The sequence below is a fragment of the Citrus sinensis genome, chromosome 3 (assembly GCF_022201045.2).
Source record: "Citrus sinensis cultivar Valencia sweet orange chromosome 3, DVS_A1.0, whole genome shotgun sequence".
Classification (NCBI taxonomy): Eukaryota; Viridiplantae; Streptophyta; class Magnoliopsida; order Sapindales; family Rutaceae; genus Citrus; species Citrus sinensis.
The window spans coordinates 1,027,133-1,043,759 of record NC_068558.1 but is presented as its reverse complement, the minus strand read 5'-3'; the positions used below and the strand labels follow the sequence as shown (position 1 = coordinate 1,043,759).

Genomic DNA, 16,627 nt, shown 5'->3' with positions numbered 1-16,627 from the left:
TTGCAAATAAAATAGTTATAATAATTAACCTGCAAAAAAAATCCCTCTCTCAGTTTTGGTATAAGTAGCATTCTAGATTTCAAGACTTCTTATATAAAACAAAAAATTTTTTATTGAGAATAATAACATCACAATACATGAGGATTATGATGAGAGTCCTAAGAAAAGATTTTGGGTGCTACGAGTATATTTACATTGATCACTGATTCAATATGAGTATATATATATATATGCCTGATATAATGTCTGTTTGATATCAATTAATACGCACTCACCCCACAAATCTGACTATTTAAATGAGTATTGAAGATTTTATAGTTGAAGTTTCTCTTATAATCAGACCGTCAACGGTACTGATGTTCTTCCTTGCGTAACCTTTGAAGCCGTGTCATGATCTGTGGTTACCTCGTACATAATTAATGATGCCTCAAATTAAACTTGTTTTGTTACTACATGTTTTATGGGGATCCCGTTACGTTAAACGAACGTAACGTACATCCACACACAGCAACAGTTTCCATGGTGGGATCCACAATTGTTGCTGTGTGTGGCGTACGTTACGTTAAACGTAACGTAACACCAGCCGTTTTATGCTATAACGCACTTTGATATTAAGATGCTATTTCATATGATTAGATATCTACTTAAAAGACATATATAGTTGAGATTGTGTGGGGGCAAAACTAAGCAAAGGAAAAAAATTATCACAGAATTCTCAATGAGAAAATTTATAATAATAAGCAACCATTTCACATTTAGGGTTCTACCTGCCTTTATTCTAATCCTAACATGCAAATTTACTAAAAGGGCAAAACTTGAATTGTGTTAATATAATAAAATTCTAATATCTGAAATAAAGAAAATAAAAAAAATGATACATAAATCTAATTTCTGAAAAAAAAAAAAACTCCCAAAACAAAAGATTTTTGGGACGATTCGAACAACTAATAATGACCAGCATTCCTCTTCTTGTAAAACTGTATATAGTGGGCCCAAAACAATTGCTCAAGTTATGGTTATGTCATGCAGAGATGTAATGATCGTGTCCAGTCCTACAGCATTAAACTAATTTTTATTTGAAGACAAAAGGCATTAACCAGAGATGGTACACGTAGGATTAGTTTGGTGATCCTGAAACTTTTAAAATAATGAATGTTAACGTGCTGTAAAAATAATTAAATATGATAAAAATTAATTAAATTTTTTATAAGTATATTTTTTAAAGTATTATAAATTTTAAAAATATTCATATATATTTAATAAATTTTACTATTAAATTATTGTTAGAAAATAAATAATTTAATTAGACATAATATTGAATAAAAGTTATTTACATATTTATAAACATGTATATAAAATAATTTTAATTGTATATATATAATAATTGATAACTAAAATAAATATTTTATATTAGTAATTTTATTTTTTACTTTGTCATCTCAAAATAATTGGTGGTAATAATAATAATCTCATTAAAGTTAATGAATTTATTTTTTAATTAATAAAGATAATTTTAAATATATATAAAATTGTACTAAGTATAAAAATAATTTTTAAAATTAAATTTTGAAAAATTACTTCTTCCCCTCCTTTTCAAAATCTACTATAAAATGACAAAATTAATTTTCAACGTTCCAAAGGCAATCACAAACAGAACCTTAAACTTATTCGATCAAAGGATACTTCGAAAAAGTAAAGTAACGACCACTGTGTAATATGCTCCACCCTCCACTTGCAAAAGGAAGCATATTCAAAGGACAAAGATGATCTAATTGAAGTGGGGGAATCCCACTTGCACGTTGCCTATATATATGTGTTTCCAAACCGGACTTGATAACCAGGCAATCAAAAACAGACCGCAAGAAAAACCATAAGCTTCTTAAACACTTCCCCAGGTTGCCATGGCCCAGTGTTACAGAGATGGGAATGAATATGAAAGCCAAGCTTTCAGTAGCTATACCGAAAGCCAATACACGACCGCTGGAATAGCAGGTAGCCAATCCTACTACACAAAACCTGCAGTGGCCGGATCCCAGAATCAGACTCAGTATTACGGCCACACCACAAACCCAGCTCTTGGCTACAGCTACAACACGGGTAAGCCCCCATTGACTGGCTATCAGCAAGCCTCTCATTCCAACTATGGAGTGGGCACAGGCGCCAACCTGACTGGGACCTATGGCCCTGCTCCTGCTGTTACTGGCTACTATGGCAAACACCATGGATCCCATGGGAAGACTACTCACAGGAGGAAGCTGAAGTGCAGAGACAGCTTCGGCACCGTAGAGTACTCCAGCTGCAGTGAAAGTGAGAGTGACGACGAATGCCGTGGCCCTCGCTGCTTATAAATATGGCAAGTTTCTAATTTCAACTAAGCCAACTTTTTTTTTTCCTTTTTTTTAATTGTTTATCATTGTATCTTTTTTTCTTTTTTCCTTTTCTCATTTTTCTGTTTGGTGTTTGCAGAAGCTTAAAGCTACACAGCACACATAACATAAATAAAACAACAAATAATCAGGAGTCCCATGCAAGACATGGATGTGTAATCCAGTGATGACTGTGTAGCTTCACAAGTGTGTACTATGTGTTCTATGAAGCTAGAACGTTTGTTCTATTTTTCTTCGCTCACGTCTCATTATTATCGTAATCTCCATCCTATTTATGTTTACGATCACATGAACAAATTCAATATCATATGCTCAAGTGGAGAAAGTTGCGACTGAAGTGAAAGGCTAGTTGAGCCATAGCATTGATGAGTTTAAATGCCAAAACTAATGACTATCAGGTGATAGTCAAATTTAAGTAAACACAGATGACACAATTATTAATCATGTCAAAAAATTAAAATACGAGAACAACCCACTTAATAAACCGGTATACAAGACAATATACAACACATTTAACACGTTACTGTTTGGTACGATTAAGACATGATTATATGATTAACAACCTAATTACCGATGGAAATACTATCATAATTCAATTTTTTTAAAAATAAAAATAATACATATGATAATAATAAATTATAAACAATGTACAAACTTAAACTAATCCAAGATATAAAAAAAATATAAACTAACAATTATAAAATTAAATTATTACAACGCAATAATTAATAATTCATCCGAAGTATAAAATATGATAAACTGACAAATTAATATTCATGTCATAAACATGTAATCGTGTTAAAGTAGTCCAAAAATGAATAGACGCGATTATTTATCGTGTTGTGTGGTGTGATGTCTATAAAGAAAAGTGTCACCCACCCAAAGAACACATCCTTTCGACCGAAAATGGAATTAAGAGATTTTCATTGTTATGTGAACATTGTTTTTCCATATAAAGAAGTATTTCAATTCCAAGGCAAATTTATTTGAGAATTATTCTCCTCATAACAAGAAGAAGAACAATAGTCCGAAATAATTATTCCAATCTCATTATTAAAGGAAAGGAAATTGTATTGCACTTGGAAAACTTGGGCATTGTGTTAGCTACAACGTTAGCCAACATAGATATTAAGCCCAAAGGAATGGACACAACAAAATTCTCCTAATGCCAACTTGGCTAAAGGAGATTACTTTATTTATTGTGGCCTTCTTCGAAGTAAACATGGTTGATCATACTCGAGAGAGGGAAGGAGAATAATTTGGTATCCTTAGTAATTCCTTGATCATACTAGTCTTGAGCAAGGGAAAGATCCTTCTCAAACATACTTTGGGGGAATCATGAATCTTTACTCCCTTTTTGGGTGGAAAGATATGCTAAAGACTAAAGGAATGCGACAAAAAAAAAAGGGTGACACGGTAAGCCTTTGTATAAATGAAGACAAGACATGAGACTTTTAATATGGGCATAAAGTGTTAGCCTAAAGGGCTATACATAATATAATTTTGATGATAACAAACATATGTATTAAGTGATTTAATAAATATTATATTTCACATTTTCACTAGTTTTTGAAGGGTAATATTTATGCAAGTGAATACAGTGAAATCAAGCTCAAGACACTCAATGGACAACGGCGAAATCAAGAATAAAGTTTAGAGCTCAACGGACAAATTAGTGCGATAAATTTTTGTAAAGCCGGTATGATTTAATTGATGCATGATTTAGCACTTGAGAAGCTCAAGAGATTAATTTTATGAAATACTTTTTATAAACAAAAAGGTTTTATTTTTATAAGATAAAGTACCTTGTGGTTTTGAGTATTTTGGACTTAAATGCAAAGTTTTGAAATCTTTGATTTTAATAAGTATTATTATTGAATTTCGGAGTTGGACCTTTTTACAAATATTTGAAATGTTTTGGGTCATACTATAATTTATGAATATGTTGGACTAAAGTGAAAGATTTTGAGAACTTTAAAAAATATGGGTATTATGTTGAAAAGGACCTTTTTGAAAAATAATAATATCTTTGGGGCCATATCATAATTTCAAAAAATTTTGGAAAGGAAAGATAACTATTCTTAGGAAATTCTGAAATTGAACTTATTTACAAAGTTTAATGACGTTGTGGGTCGTAATACAATTATAGAACATTTTAGGCTAAAAGTGTAATTTTAGTGAACAGTGTTACTGTAGCTAAATTCAAAAATAACGGTAATATCACTGTTCATGAGCGGCTAGCTGGGTAAATCAAGCGGCTAGCCGGGTAAATCAAGCGGCTAACCGCTTGGTTGCGGGAATTTGCCTATAACGGCTGGTTTTAGGACTTTAATTATAAAAACTCAACTCAAACTTCATTTTAAGAACTAATACAAGGAAAAACAAGATCATATAACATATATTGAGCTTCCATTTCATAAATCATAATTTGTTGAATCATCATTGAGCTATAATTTGTTATCCACTCTTAAAGAGAGTTTTATTGTTGTAATTTTCATTTCTCATCAAATTGTGAGTGTATAAGTGTGAAAAACACTTGGGGTAAAGAGATTGGGGAGATAATCTCTTGTTGTAAAGGTCCATTGACACCTTGGAATTCAATTGTAAACATTTGAAGTATTGGGAGGCTTAGATAGTGAAATTCTCAAGCCGGGTGAGCTTGGAGGTAGTCGGGGATAGCCAAACCACATAAAAATTCTTGTGTTTGTTTTCTCTTCCTTTACTCTTTTAATATTGTGTTTGATTGAATTTATTATTTTTGAATTGATTAAGACTATAGATTAAATTATTGTACGAATTGTACTGCATAAATTTTAAAATCTCAATTCACCCCCCTATTGGGTTGCATAACTTGCATTTCATGAAGTACTTCCATATCAAGAAAGATGGAACATTATCAGGAAGGGCAATTAGATAAAAAGGGCGACTACGTTTGTGCTTAGAGAAACGCTTTTGTCTCATCATGCAACAGCACACCAGATACGAAGTGCTAATAATGAAGAAGAAATTACTTCCAAATGAAGATGCATCCTTTCCTCGCAGACAGATTCTCTAAGAGACTCGGCAAAATGGATCATTTTGTTCCCATCTACATTTTCAAGCACCAAGAGCAACTTTATTTGAATGAAAACAGAGGATAGAGTAGCATTTCAATATGGAGAGTAAAAAGAAATGTGCAATTTCTTCTATGGGGAACTGGTTTAAAACGGCAACACACAATTTCCTGATAGAAAAGTTTTTGTCCCTCTTGCAAAAGGAGATTCAAGGACTGAATAATTATAGTGAACAATTTGAACCGACCATGCCTGCTGCCTGTATATTTGCCCCAAAACTGCTTTCCCGTATCAAGCAATTACAAAAAGTCTAAGAAAAGATCCCCTTGCCTGATCGTCTTGGACTTGGTCAATGCCCTAAGCCCTAAACAAAATTATACAGCCCTCAATAATACATTGAAAAACTCTTTTGCAGCAAAGGCTTTACATTTCTCCGAGAGACTTAGATATGAATGCTGCAATGGCCTGAACAGCAAGACCTTCCATTTCATCTTGTGTTGTTCCCATTGTTTGCAGGTGCTTCTTACCAATCTTGAAGGAATGGTCACCACCATCAATCAGATGCAACTCGCTCAGAGACTTCATCTTTTTGCGAACAGCTTCCAGCTTATCTAAGGGACAGAGCCCATCTTTGCTACCCTTAACCCAGGAAGGGGAATGCACAGTATAATGAAAATGAGGATTAATTAAAACATGCTAAAGCAAGCAGAAGAATTCTGTATAAACCTGGGATAAACATGATTTGATTATCCCTCATAGGCAATGCAACAATCAATAGAACTACAAGCACTCAATTTTTATTAACAATAAGTTAAACCAGATAGGAGAGGGAGACCAAAGGTCAGAGAGTTTTGACAGTTTCAAAACCATCACCAATAGATAAAACTCTTTTTCAATAATATTTGATAATGAAAGCAAAAAGGGTACCTGTACAAACATAATAGGAACCGTAATTTGCAACAACAACTCATCTCGTACCGCTCCATTCATGCCCTGGACTCAGAAAACTGGAATTAGCAAAATTTTCCTATTAGACTCTGTGTGTATGGCTTTTCAACCATAGAGTCGTGCCTGTAAATAAAAACCTCATGAAACATTCATTTCTAAAATATCTGAAGGAAAAATGCCTTTGCCACCGTAGCTAGGTTGAAATGATATCATGATCATAGGAAATCCTGGCCCAGTGTTATTTTTGGCAAGCCAGCTCAAGGCAAACTAACTATTTAAAGAAAAAGACTGCAAAGAAGTTGTAGCTTTTAGTAATTATCTATGGCCTTTTAGAAGGAGCAACTGAGGTCGGAAATGCAGCAAGATTTTCTAGGGTCAGAAGAATCTCAAATCATTTGAATCACAGATATACTGATGCACCTTGTCCTTAGCACAGCATAATCACTAAATTTCATAAAATATAAGCTAGATAAGTTTATAAGCAAACAAAATCTACACAGTAAAAGTTAAAGATCTCTTGTAGAGTTCATCAGGGGTTAGACAGAGGGAAACAACTATTATGAACGCTCAATAATAGGCTAAAGTAGTAGCATTTGGAGGTTTCCTAATTAAAGGAAGCTTATAGGAAAGAAGTTTGAACAGATAACATCTTTGTTAATCGTATCTGCAACGTCCAGGAAAATCAATTGACATGATCAATGGCACTAGAACTGACAGATGGAAAATACGACAGGAAGTGATTCAAACTATAACAGACTGTTAACTAATAACTAAAATAACAATTGATGACAAGCAGAATTCGGGATCATAATCGAAAGACATAAATAATAGCAAACCTTAAGAGGGTATCCCAAGCAAAGTACAGCAGAAGCAGCAATATCTTCCTTGCAAGCAACCATGCAGCTGACTCTACAGATAGATTTGAAACAAGAAAGAAAAGGCACCAAAAATATGAATTATACAACTCATTACGTACAGATTATTCAATTTACTAATTGTACATGTATGTCAGACTTTTAAGAGGATTTCTCATACAGACAAAGAAACAATGGTTAAAAGAACTATAAACCAGCCAACCTACTATGTCGTTCAAGAAAAAACAGGGATGCTCATTCGAACTTAATAAATAAAAGCATTTGAAGCATTATTTTCTCACGCTCAAAGCGTATATCTAATACCTTGAACCCATGGATTTCCCTGCCAAAATAAGAGGATGGCCTGGGAACTTAGCAACAGCCCCTTTTACAACATCTGTGTGAAACTCAACCAATTTTTCTGCTTTGGGAGGAGCCTTTCGTTTTCCGCCAGCAATGTCTGCCAAGAATAAAATCCACGGACTTAGCATAAACTAATTTCAATGTTTTCACGGAAAGCTAACTTGCTGACTCGAAGCATCTTGAACAAGCAAAGTATAGAACATACATGAACAGAACACGAAGCTTAGACTACCAAATTAATAATTTAATGAGAAATGGACTTACAAGGGTAGTCAAATGTGACTACTTCAACAGCATCCAATGCCTTTCCTAACATATCCTTCCATCTGCATAGAATTTAGGGACTTTAGTAGCTCAATGGTCTTAAACTATAACATACTCCATATTCCTCCATATTCCTTCACAGTTCATACAAAATTCAAGCTCAACTCAATTGAAAAAAAATAAAAATAAACATAAGAAACAATAATCAATGAAAATAAAACAAACAAAAGGGTCCCAGAAGAAAGGAAAAAGAGAGAGAAAGAGTAAGTGTTTGACTTGATCATCCAATCAGAAGAGGAAGGAGCACCGGCGCCATGAGCAAAGACCACCACCGGCGATGATGACGTGTCATCACCGCATTCATTCTTTCGCCTTCGCTTCGAAGGAGGAGAAGGAGAATCCATTTTGATTTAGGTTAACAATCAGTTACGAATTTCTTTAATCCTCCTTAGTGAAAAATGAATAATTCTTCTATGTAAACCCTAACTGGATTTTGGCGCCAGACCAGATGTTGACAAAACATTCGGCCATGCGCATGTGGCACCTCACCTTCTCAGACGAGGGAGCCCACGTGCTCCAGAACACATCATTTAGGCCCAAACTAATGCAGTCCATGATGAAGAAAGCCCAAACAGCAAGCCTGGTTGTACAGATGAGGTCCAGTGCGTTGACCAGTAGCCCAACTTGCGCCGTTGGGACCATTGATCTCAGTTGAGTTGACCACAACAGTTTACAAATTGGAGAAATTGCTATTCCAGCTTCTTACTTTTGACGATAATCTTTCTCAATGCAATTTGGCGTGGACAAAGAATCAGACAAGTGTTGCTGAAAATATTGCGAGACAGTAACCTAATCTTGAAAGCAAACAGCACGTGAAAGATAAAGAAGCAGCATTTGAGGAATGTTAAAAGAGAATTATCTTAGCGTTGACATGCAAATATTCACATGCATGGGATAAGGCTGAGATGCCCAAAATCTAAAACATACAAGGCTGAGATGCCTAAAAGCTAAAACATGTACTCTATATCTATATATATAAATATATATTCCTTTTTTGCCCCCCAAAACTTGCCTTGTCAGGTTTCTTAAGAGCCAAGCGTTTTATGTCTTGAGTACCCACGCAACCCATCGAATGGTCCAAAGCTTGGCATGTTCATAAGTGACTGATTAGGATTTGCAAATTGGGAGAGCATAAATCTATCTTCATGGCGACTTGTGTGATATTACGATGCATAATGGATTCCAAATGTGTCCAAATTAAGCTTATCGATCATGGCTTTAAAGTTTTTTTTGCTAATTTTATACTGATTCGAGAGATACAAAAGGATCTGGTTTGGCCACAAAATTTCAAATGCCAAGATATGGGGACCCCATCAACTTGTCTTTACTTGTTAATTTTCTCCGCATATGAAGAGACTCACCCTTAGCCTTTTCATGCCTATAAAAAGGCTTCTAAGCCAGTCTCTAAGAAATCAATAAACAGAGTGAATCTTTTCATTAAGGCGTTGGTTGCTCACTCTCCCTCAAGGGCTTCTGGCGTTAATTAATGACAATTATTAATGCTTGCAGCTGCCTGCCAGGCCTGAGGCCGTTGGGGAGAGTGGACAAAAGTTGTCTTCGTAACAAATTCAAATATCTGATTACACACACACACACACACACACACACAGAGGGGGCGATAAAGAGAGAGAGCAATGCAATTAATTTAACTGCAAACCATTAATGGCACTCATTGCTCACTCTCCCTCAAGGGCTTCTGAACTGGCCTTGTTCACCTTCAATTAAAGGCCTAGACTGAGGTTCTTGGGGAGAGTAGATAATGCTGGCTATTTCTTCATCAAGTAGGCTATGAGGCATTACGTACAGTTCAGGTAAGTGGTACTTTTTTTTTTTTTTTTTGCATGCATGCTTTTCTTAACTATCTATATATATTATTCAAGCTTTTATATATATAAAAAATCATTGTCAGATGCAGATGCCCGTATTTTTTTAAACTTATATATATATATATATATAATTATTTTTAGGTATATATGCACGCATTTTTTAACGTAAACATATTTTTAAACCATACAATTTAAAAAAATTAAATTTTTAATGAACTATAAAATCGTGTGCTTTGATAGAGTTAAAAATTAACTCTCTTAAATCATACAATTTTAAAGTGTATCCGTATGAAAATAAAATGAGGGCGCCGGCACTAGAGAATGACAATATATATATATATGATGCACCGGCGCACATATATGTTATACGTGTTAATATTGATATTCATACATGATTCTTTAAAGAAAAATTATGTTAATTTCATGGGTAGCAAAAACCCTGACCCTCTATGTTTTTTGAATATGAGATAATATAAAAACAGAGAAGAATACTTCTAGTTCTTTTTATTCATTATGGGGTTTGGATTTTGCACCAAGGGAAAGCAAGAATAATTTCCTCAAATTTCTTTTTATTCTTGTACATTAACTATCTTTATCATGAATAAATCAATCTCTTAAGAACAGTCCTCATTAATTTCTTTTATCAATCAAATAAAAGCAAAACGCTTGAACTCCCTAGTACTCTACATTAATTTCGATTTAGACGAAATTAGTATTTCATGAAGCTGAGGCATCTCAGCGAATGTGTTGTATATATAACCGTAACTCATTAACTTTTCATGCAAATACATGTCCAGAGAATTGTCCAATTGGTTGTTATTTTTTACGGTAAAAGAAAGATCAAAGATTTAAATTGAAGTGGAATGGGGTGGGTTGTATATTTTTTTTTTGTCTTAACCACGAGGTATTCTGGGAAGGGCCTTAACTGTGGGAGGCACTTTTAAATCCGTACCACAACTCAGATTAAAAGTCTCCGCTCGAACCGGGAGGCACAGGTTCTCCCAACAAAAGTGACTTCCCTACAACTCGAATTGGGGTGGGTTGTATATTTAAATACAAACAAACAAGTGCGGTAGTAGTAAATAAACTCATCAATCGATCTCAATATTGGCTTTCGCTTAAAGATGACGCTGGATAGATGCCAGAGGCCACTGGGAAGAGAGTTATATTTAAACTGCTGCCGCCACCAGCCGCATGGACGTGGTCCCAAATTGAGCATTATAATTCATGACTCAGTGGCGCTGTTCTGTTAGATAGAGGTTACTGTGCAGGGTATGCAGAAGCCAGAAAAGCACCTGAAAGTTACCACTTAAGGCACATGAAACATTGGATGCCGATGACAATTGCGCTAGCTTTGTCCAATAAAATAGACCAGACGGCTTTGTTTTTAACAAAAATTTTTTAAAATGTCCCATTGGAATTTACGGAGTTGCGATGTGGGGACAGTACTGAATACTGATAGTGAAATGCTACAATAAAGCGCTTTAGCATAGCAGCTTCATAGCAAAGTCATATAGACCGATGTTGCATGTGATGATCTACAAGACTACAGATCCACACACATATATACTATGTCATGTCATCAGCCTAACTCTCTTTTAGACTTCGTCGAAAATTGCTAATTTGCTAGCTACCATTTCGGCTAGGCTTACTGAGCCTTTTTTATTGTCTTAAATAGTGACGTAGCCAATCGACCTGTGTATTGTCTCGTAGGAGAAAATTTAAAATATAAAAGTATCATGTTAACCATATAATTAATAAATAATATTATGATATGTATTTATTTATTTTAAAAAATTATTATGTAAGTTATGATTGTATTAAATTTAATTACACATGTTATATATATATATTAATTAATTATAATACATTATGCTCATTCTAAAATTTCTTCCATCACAAATAAATATAAATTATAAAAATATTTGTCGTATAGCATCCAATAGAAACTTGATCGTAGAGGAATTCCTTATTTCTTCTTTTGATCGCCATGTTGATTCTCTCGGTGGGACCCTGCAAATTAATAATGGGTTGGCTTGTTGTTAGAGTTGGACCACACGCCCGACCAATCGTGTCACTGAGGCCCAGCCGGTGTGCGTTTCTACATGTATACATCCTCTCATTGCTTGATATTTATCAAAGAGCTTTTCTCCCTAAGTCGAAGCTAATAAGAAGTAACTTAAAGTTAATTCTCGCATAGATTAGATTAGAAAATCAAAATTTATGAGTCCCAAATTGGGTTGCTGAGATCCTTGCTTTTCACGTTGCATGTATAACACCAAATCAAACTATATATAATATGTTGAGACTGACTGACTGAGACACACATATATATAGAGATCATAGAGAGGTAAACTTATAATTCAAAATCCAAAGTGATAGAAAGAGATATAGTTCAATAGTCAACAATAGCTAATACAAAATCTCCCTAGAATTCACCACCCTTCACCCTTCGAGATAGCTCATAGTCATCGACAATTAAAAACCCAACTTACATTTACAAATATCCTAATTAGTAAAAAAAAAAATGGTAAAAACCCAACTTCGAGATAGCTCATACTTCGACAGTGCTCATATATAGTTGGTGGCTGAGTGGCCTCTTGATCTATGGCAGCTGCATTAAGGCAGCTCCTGGTTCTTCTCCACGACTCTCACCCCCTTGGCAGATCTAAGGACGTTTGCCTGTGTATAAATAAATACATACATATGGTCAAATAGACAAATAATTAAGCAAGCATATATCTAATTAATCACATTAGTCTGCACATATCTTACAAAGATCAGCATCACCTGGTCTTCGGTGATCTCAACCGCAAACCCATCAACGATCACCAAAGACAATGTCTTTCTGTAGCTGCCCGGCTCAAGCGTGCTTGCCAACAGCTCATCATGCTTCTTACTCAGATACAAATCTAGCTCATCTGCCCCTTGTTTTGTTCTATATAATGCACATTCATTATTGTTCATTAATTCATTCGCAATATTATTATCAGAGAGCCAGAAATGCACACGTATCAAATTATCAATCAATATACATTTGATATGAATAGCACGCGAACTGACCTGTCGGCTCGGAGGCGCTGATATTCAGGATCATAGTTCATGAAAACAAAATATAACTCGGCATTTTGGGTTCCCATTAATAAAAATATTGATGTTGTACTACCCTCCCTCTTCCTCCGTCTCCCTTGCTTTGTTACAAAAAATAACTCTGCTCAGTGTATTCATTGGATGGAAGGCTATTTATACATGAATAAATGAAAATATTGCAATTTTCAACACTCATCCCATCAGGAGACCGGAGGACCCATTTTTCCGTAAGTAAAATACAAAATAAACTGTAATTAATTTCCAGCTGTGGGTAAATAGTGAAATATAATTACTTTCATGTTACTGAAATGCCCCTACTATTAATATTATATGTCAATATCATAGGGAAAAAATAATGACATTTACTAATGCTTCTGCAGCTTATTCAGACACATTATTGGTTCACACTTGAAGTTTCTCAATTCTCACCTAATACGGTTCCTAAAAGTTTAAAATTTGAAATATATATACCGTATGCGTACTTCACCCCAGGATAATTAATGGTAGAAAGGTCAACAGGAAGAAGAAATTCGATATCATAAAATGCACAAAGATGTCTTATGTAACATGCTTGCGGCTAGCTAGATAGTACGTAGAACTGCATGCACAGTTGAGTCATGGCCTGATCTGATGGGTGTAAACCACCGAACCTTTTGACCTGATCAAAGATAATTAATTAGTTGGAACCCGCAACGCATGGAAGTAATTTACAAATTAAATATTTAATTTTGTCCCTGGCGCCGACAGATAGAACAATTAAACCAATTTTGATCTTGTTTTAATTATCAATATTTTTTAATTTATTAACAAACAAGCCTATAACTCGAAAGTCAAAGATGCAATTCATATCTGACTATAGTAACATAAATAACGTTACAGTCTTGTCAAATAATATTAATCCTGGCACCCACATGGGTTTTCCCCAGCCAATATATATCATTAAATTAAGTGCATGTCACCACCCATTAATTAACCTAGATCACAAAACATTGGGTAATAATAATAATAATAATAGTAATTGCTTCGAAGTGTGTGTGTGTAAATGAATGTCACTGATATGAACCCATCATAACAAAAATTTGTAAAACAGTTTTATCGGCAAATTAATGAATGTGCTGGCAGGTAAATTCGAACTATATATTTTGAATTTCCTCAGTTTTTGTAAAAGATTATGATTCCTTATTTTAAATGAAGATATTAAAATCTAACTATATATAATTACTAAAAATACATGATAAAATATTTTTAAAAGCTATGTTTCGAGAATTAATTCTAATTATTCTATCTTCGTAAGTTCGTATGAACTAAAATAAGCATTAACTTCTTATGACTAAAGATATCTTAGAAAATATTTTTTTTTTAAAAAAAAAGGATGAGTGAATTTTCCACTTGAACTCTATACTATTGTTTTATTCCGTAGCCAGCTCGATGATCTATCTAGCTCTACCATGCCAACGTTTGATGCAAAACCAAAGTCCAATATTTGGATGAGCATATATATGATATATCCTTCTTGGGGACTATTTTATATTTTTTCAGTGTATTAAATTATCTAGTATCTGAAAATTATATTGGATCCCGACTAATTTAAATTTGAATAAGGTAGGACTACTGGGGCATTAAAATTCTCATAACAAATATTTAATGTAACTGTAATATAAGTCTCGAATTGAAAATTTTATTTAAGCTAAAACAATCTCATAACAGTTGATCAATGCGTTTGTTAGTGGTACTATTATATTTTTCTTTTCTAATCTTACTCATAAATAAAAGTTTTGGGCGGTTTGAACAGTCAATAGATTCCTCCAACCGACTGATGCACTGCACGGTGCTGTAATTTAAACCTAAACTTTTACAGAGTCAAAGATTGGAGATTTGAGGGTGATAGGATGGGACCCAATTGAGATTGATCATGCATGCTCATACGGTAATGTTGTTGAAGGTCCAGACAGGGTTTCTCTACTCAGAGTCGAGTGTACTACAAGTTGGGAAAGTAAAAGTAGGTAAAGACCCATATTTCCATTTTAAATTGAAAACTTCAAATTTACCCCTACATAAAATAATAATCTTTAATTTATCTTTAAAATATATTAATTTATTTCTATCAATTGTTGAGAAGATAAAAAAAAATTATCTCTCCCCCTCATTTTTTTAATAGGAATAATATGAAATTAATATTTTCAACAAAGTGTATATATATTAAAAAATTGCCATTCAAATTGAGGTTAGAAAGAAATTTAGCCATTGAAAAATGATCCCCATTCCATGTGAAGTGATACAGAAGACTACGGTCAAATGCTTAGGGTTATAAGCATGGGCCACCACCGTTGGCAATTGTTCGTCCGTAAATGTCAAGCACTTGAAGCATGAACTCTTAACACGGAGGCGCCGGAGCTTGTGTAACCTGTACCGTAAGAGCTGAATAAATTAGGCAGCTCATCAATTGCATTGCATGGAATTTGTTGTGTACTTCTGGCCAGGCCATCAGTCATTCAAAAGGCTCCACCTCCACGTGTCGAACTAAAGAGAGTGGGGGAGAGGGGCACCCTTCCTTTTGGCATTCTGAAGCCCTAGGAAAGAAGAAAAGGCACCGATGCGATCCGCTGGATAAGAGCTGAAATTGACTGAGAGAGCATGTGGAGTGGGAATTCAATTAATAACGTTATAAGAAATTGGAAAATACTGAAGAGACCAAAGAGACAGGGAGGGAGAGAGAGCGTTCGTACTCGTATGTTTAACACTGACGGTTGTCAGTTCACACATGGCGGTCCAGTCCCCACTTTGTCACACTGACATTTTAATTCTTGCAGGCATGCAGGCTTGCAAGCCGAGGCTGCAGCTGGTGAACTACATGTCGATACGCAGTACCAAAAAACGCAGGGGCCATCATCTGTGTTATTTAAAGAAATTACAAGTCACAAATCAAATCAACACGTACACAAATGTGTGTGTATGTTTGTCGTCCTCGAGGCGCTGATTTTTATTTTTACTTTTTTGTCTTCTTAATGATAAATTAATGTTTTCATAGTTTTTAGATAGTGAGTTAAAGATTGTCATTGTAACTAGGGGATAAAATATATATGGGAGCTGCTACCTTACATGTAACGTAAGGTACAGCCTCTCACAAACTTAGATGTGGGTCTCACTTGGGCCCATCAGCCTTGTGAAAGGCTGTACCTTACGTTGCATGTAAGGTAGCAAAAGCCAATATATATATATATATATATATCCTAAACTAAACATGGAGCAGCAGTATGATCAAAATTAAACAAAGCGTTTTACATGACATTATTGGGACAATCTATATTTTGCCATTAACGACCGGATAATCAGGCAGGCGGAGTGCCATTAATATAAAAACATTAATAAATTGGGGATTCAACAAACTAAAATCAATAAATTATTTGATTTATTGTGATCTGTCAAATTCTAATACCTATGGAAGCTATATATCATGCCAATAAATGGTGCAAATGCAATTTTCAAATTTGGTTGCATCTCTCAAAGTTGGAGTCTAGCGATTTTGGAATATACTAAAAATTCATCATCTCGTAGTGTAGATCCCAATGTTGATACTCTACAAACAACTAGTAATTGGCGAGCTCTGGCCTGCAGTAAGTAATAAAAGGGTTTGCCTGAGTAGTTGTGTATGTGTGTGTAGCCAGCGTGATCCTTTGTTGCTTATTCATCTTTCAAATAACTCTTCTCTTAATTAATTCTTCCCTCGATCTGGAGTCTCTGTCTTTGAGGAATATATGGATGGATGGACATATCTGTTGGGA

At 34.6% G+C, this 16,627-nt stretch overlaps 2 protein-coding genes and 2 non-coding genes across 5 annotated transcripts; 2 read left to right on the top strand and 2 right to left on the bottom strand.

Moving 5' to 3' along the window:
- Positions 1-5,542: 5,542 nt before the first annotated feature.
- On the bottom strand, positions 5,543-8,388 carry LOC102614157 (uncharacterized). The gene is made up of 6 exons (XM_006476335.4): positions 8,146-8,388; positions 7,870-7,931; positions 7,567-7,702; positions 7,225-7,297; positions 6,368-6,433; positions 5,543-6,079 (listed from the first exon to the last, which is right to left on the bottom strand). Exons 1-6 carry the CDS (start codon positions 8,271-8,273, stop codon positions 5,864-5,866), a joined length of 681 nt encoding a protein of 226 aa, XP_006476398.2. The 5' UTR covers positions 8,274-8,388; the 3' UTR covers positions 5,543-5,863.
- Positions 8,389-9,378: 990 nt separating this feature from the next.
- MIR477D (microRNA MIR477d) lies at positions 9,379-9,480 on the top strand. Its single transcript, NR_161538.1, has one exon. It is a non-coding gene; the product is annotated as a microRNA MIR477d (primary transcript).
- A 120-nt stretch (positions 9,481-9,600) lies between these two features.
- MIR477E (microRNA MIR477e) lies at positions 9,601-9,691 on the top strand. Its single transcript, NR_161539.1, is given in 1 exon segment — positions 9,601-9,691. It is a non-coding gene; the product is annotated as a microRNA MIR477e (primary transcript).
- Positions 9,692-12,092: 2,401 nt separating this feature from the next.
- LOC112498366 (subtilisin-like protease SBT2.5) lies at positions 12,093-12,986 on the bottom strand. 2 transcript variants are annotated; one of them, XM_025099348.2, is made up of 3 exons: positions 12,819-12,986; positions 12,531-12,693; positions 12,093-12,437 (listed from the first exon to the last, which is right to left on the bottom strand). In XM_025099348.2, exons 1-3 carry the CDS (start codon positions 12,893-12,895, stop codon positions 12,375-12,377), a joined length of 303 nt encoding a protein of 100 aa, XP_024955116.2. In that variant the 5' UTR covers positions 12,896-12,986; the 3' UTR covers positions 12,093-12,374. The 2 variants fall into 2 exon arrangements, with proteins under 2 accessions (XP_024955116.2, XP_024955117.2); XM_025099349.2 differs by having other exon boundaries at positions 12,546-12,693.
- Between the last annotated feature and the right edge of the window lie 3,641 nt (positions 12,987-16,627).

Coding starts and splice junctions, on each gene's coding strand:
- LOC102614157 (XM_006476335.4), bottom strand. CDS start 8,273: ATGGATTCTCCTTCTCCTCCTTCGAAGCGAAGGCGAAAGAATGAATGC. Junction 6,434..7,224: donor GCTTGGGATACCCTCTTAAG/GTTTGCTATTAT, acceptor TTCTGAGTCCAG/GGCATGAATGGAGCGGTACG. Junction 6,080..6,367: donor TTCCTATTATGTTTGTACAG/GTACCCTTTTTG, acceptor TCCTGGGTTAAG/GGTAGCAAAGATGGGCTCTG.
- LOC112498366 (XM_025099348.2), bottom strand. CDS start 12,895: ATGGGAACCCAAAATGCCGAGTTATATTTTGTTTTCATGAACTATGAT. Junction 12,694..12,818: donor CAGCGCCTCCGAGCCGACAG/GTCAGTTCGCGT, acceptor TGCATTATATAG/AACAAAACAAGGGGCAGATG. Junction 12,438..12,530: donor ACCAGGTGATGCTGATCTTT/GTAAGATATGTG, acceptor ATTTATACACAG/GCAAACGTCCTTAGATCTGC.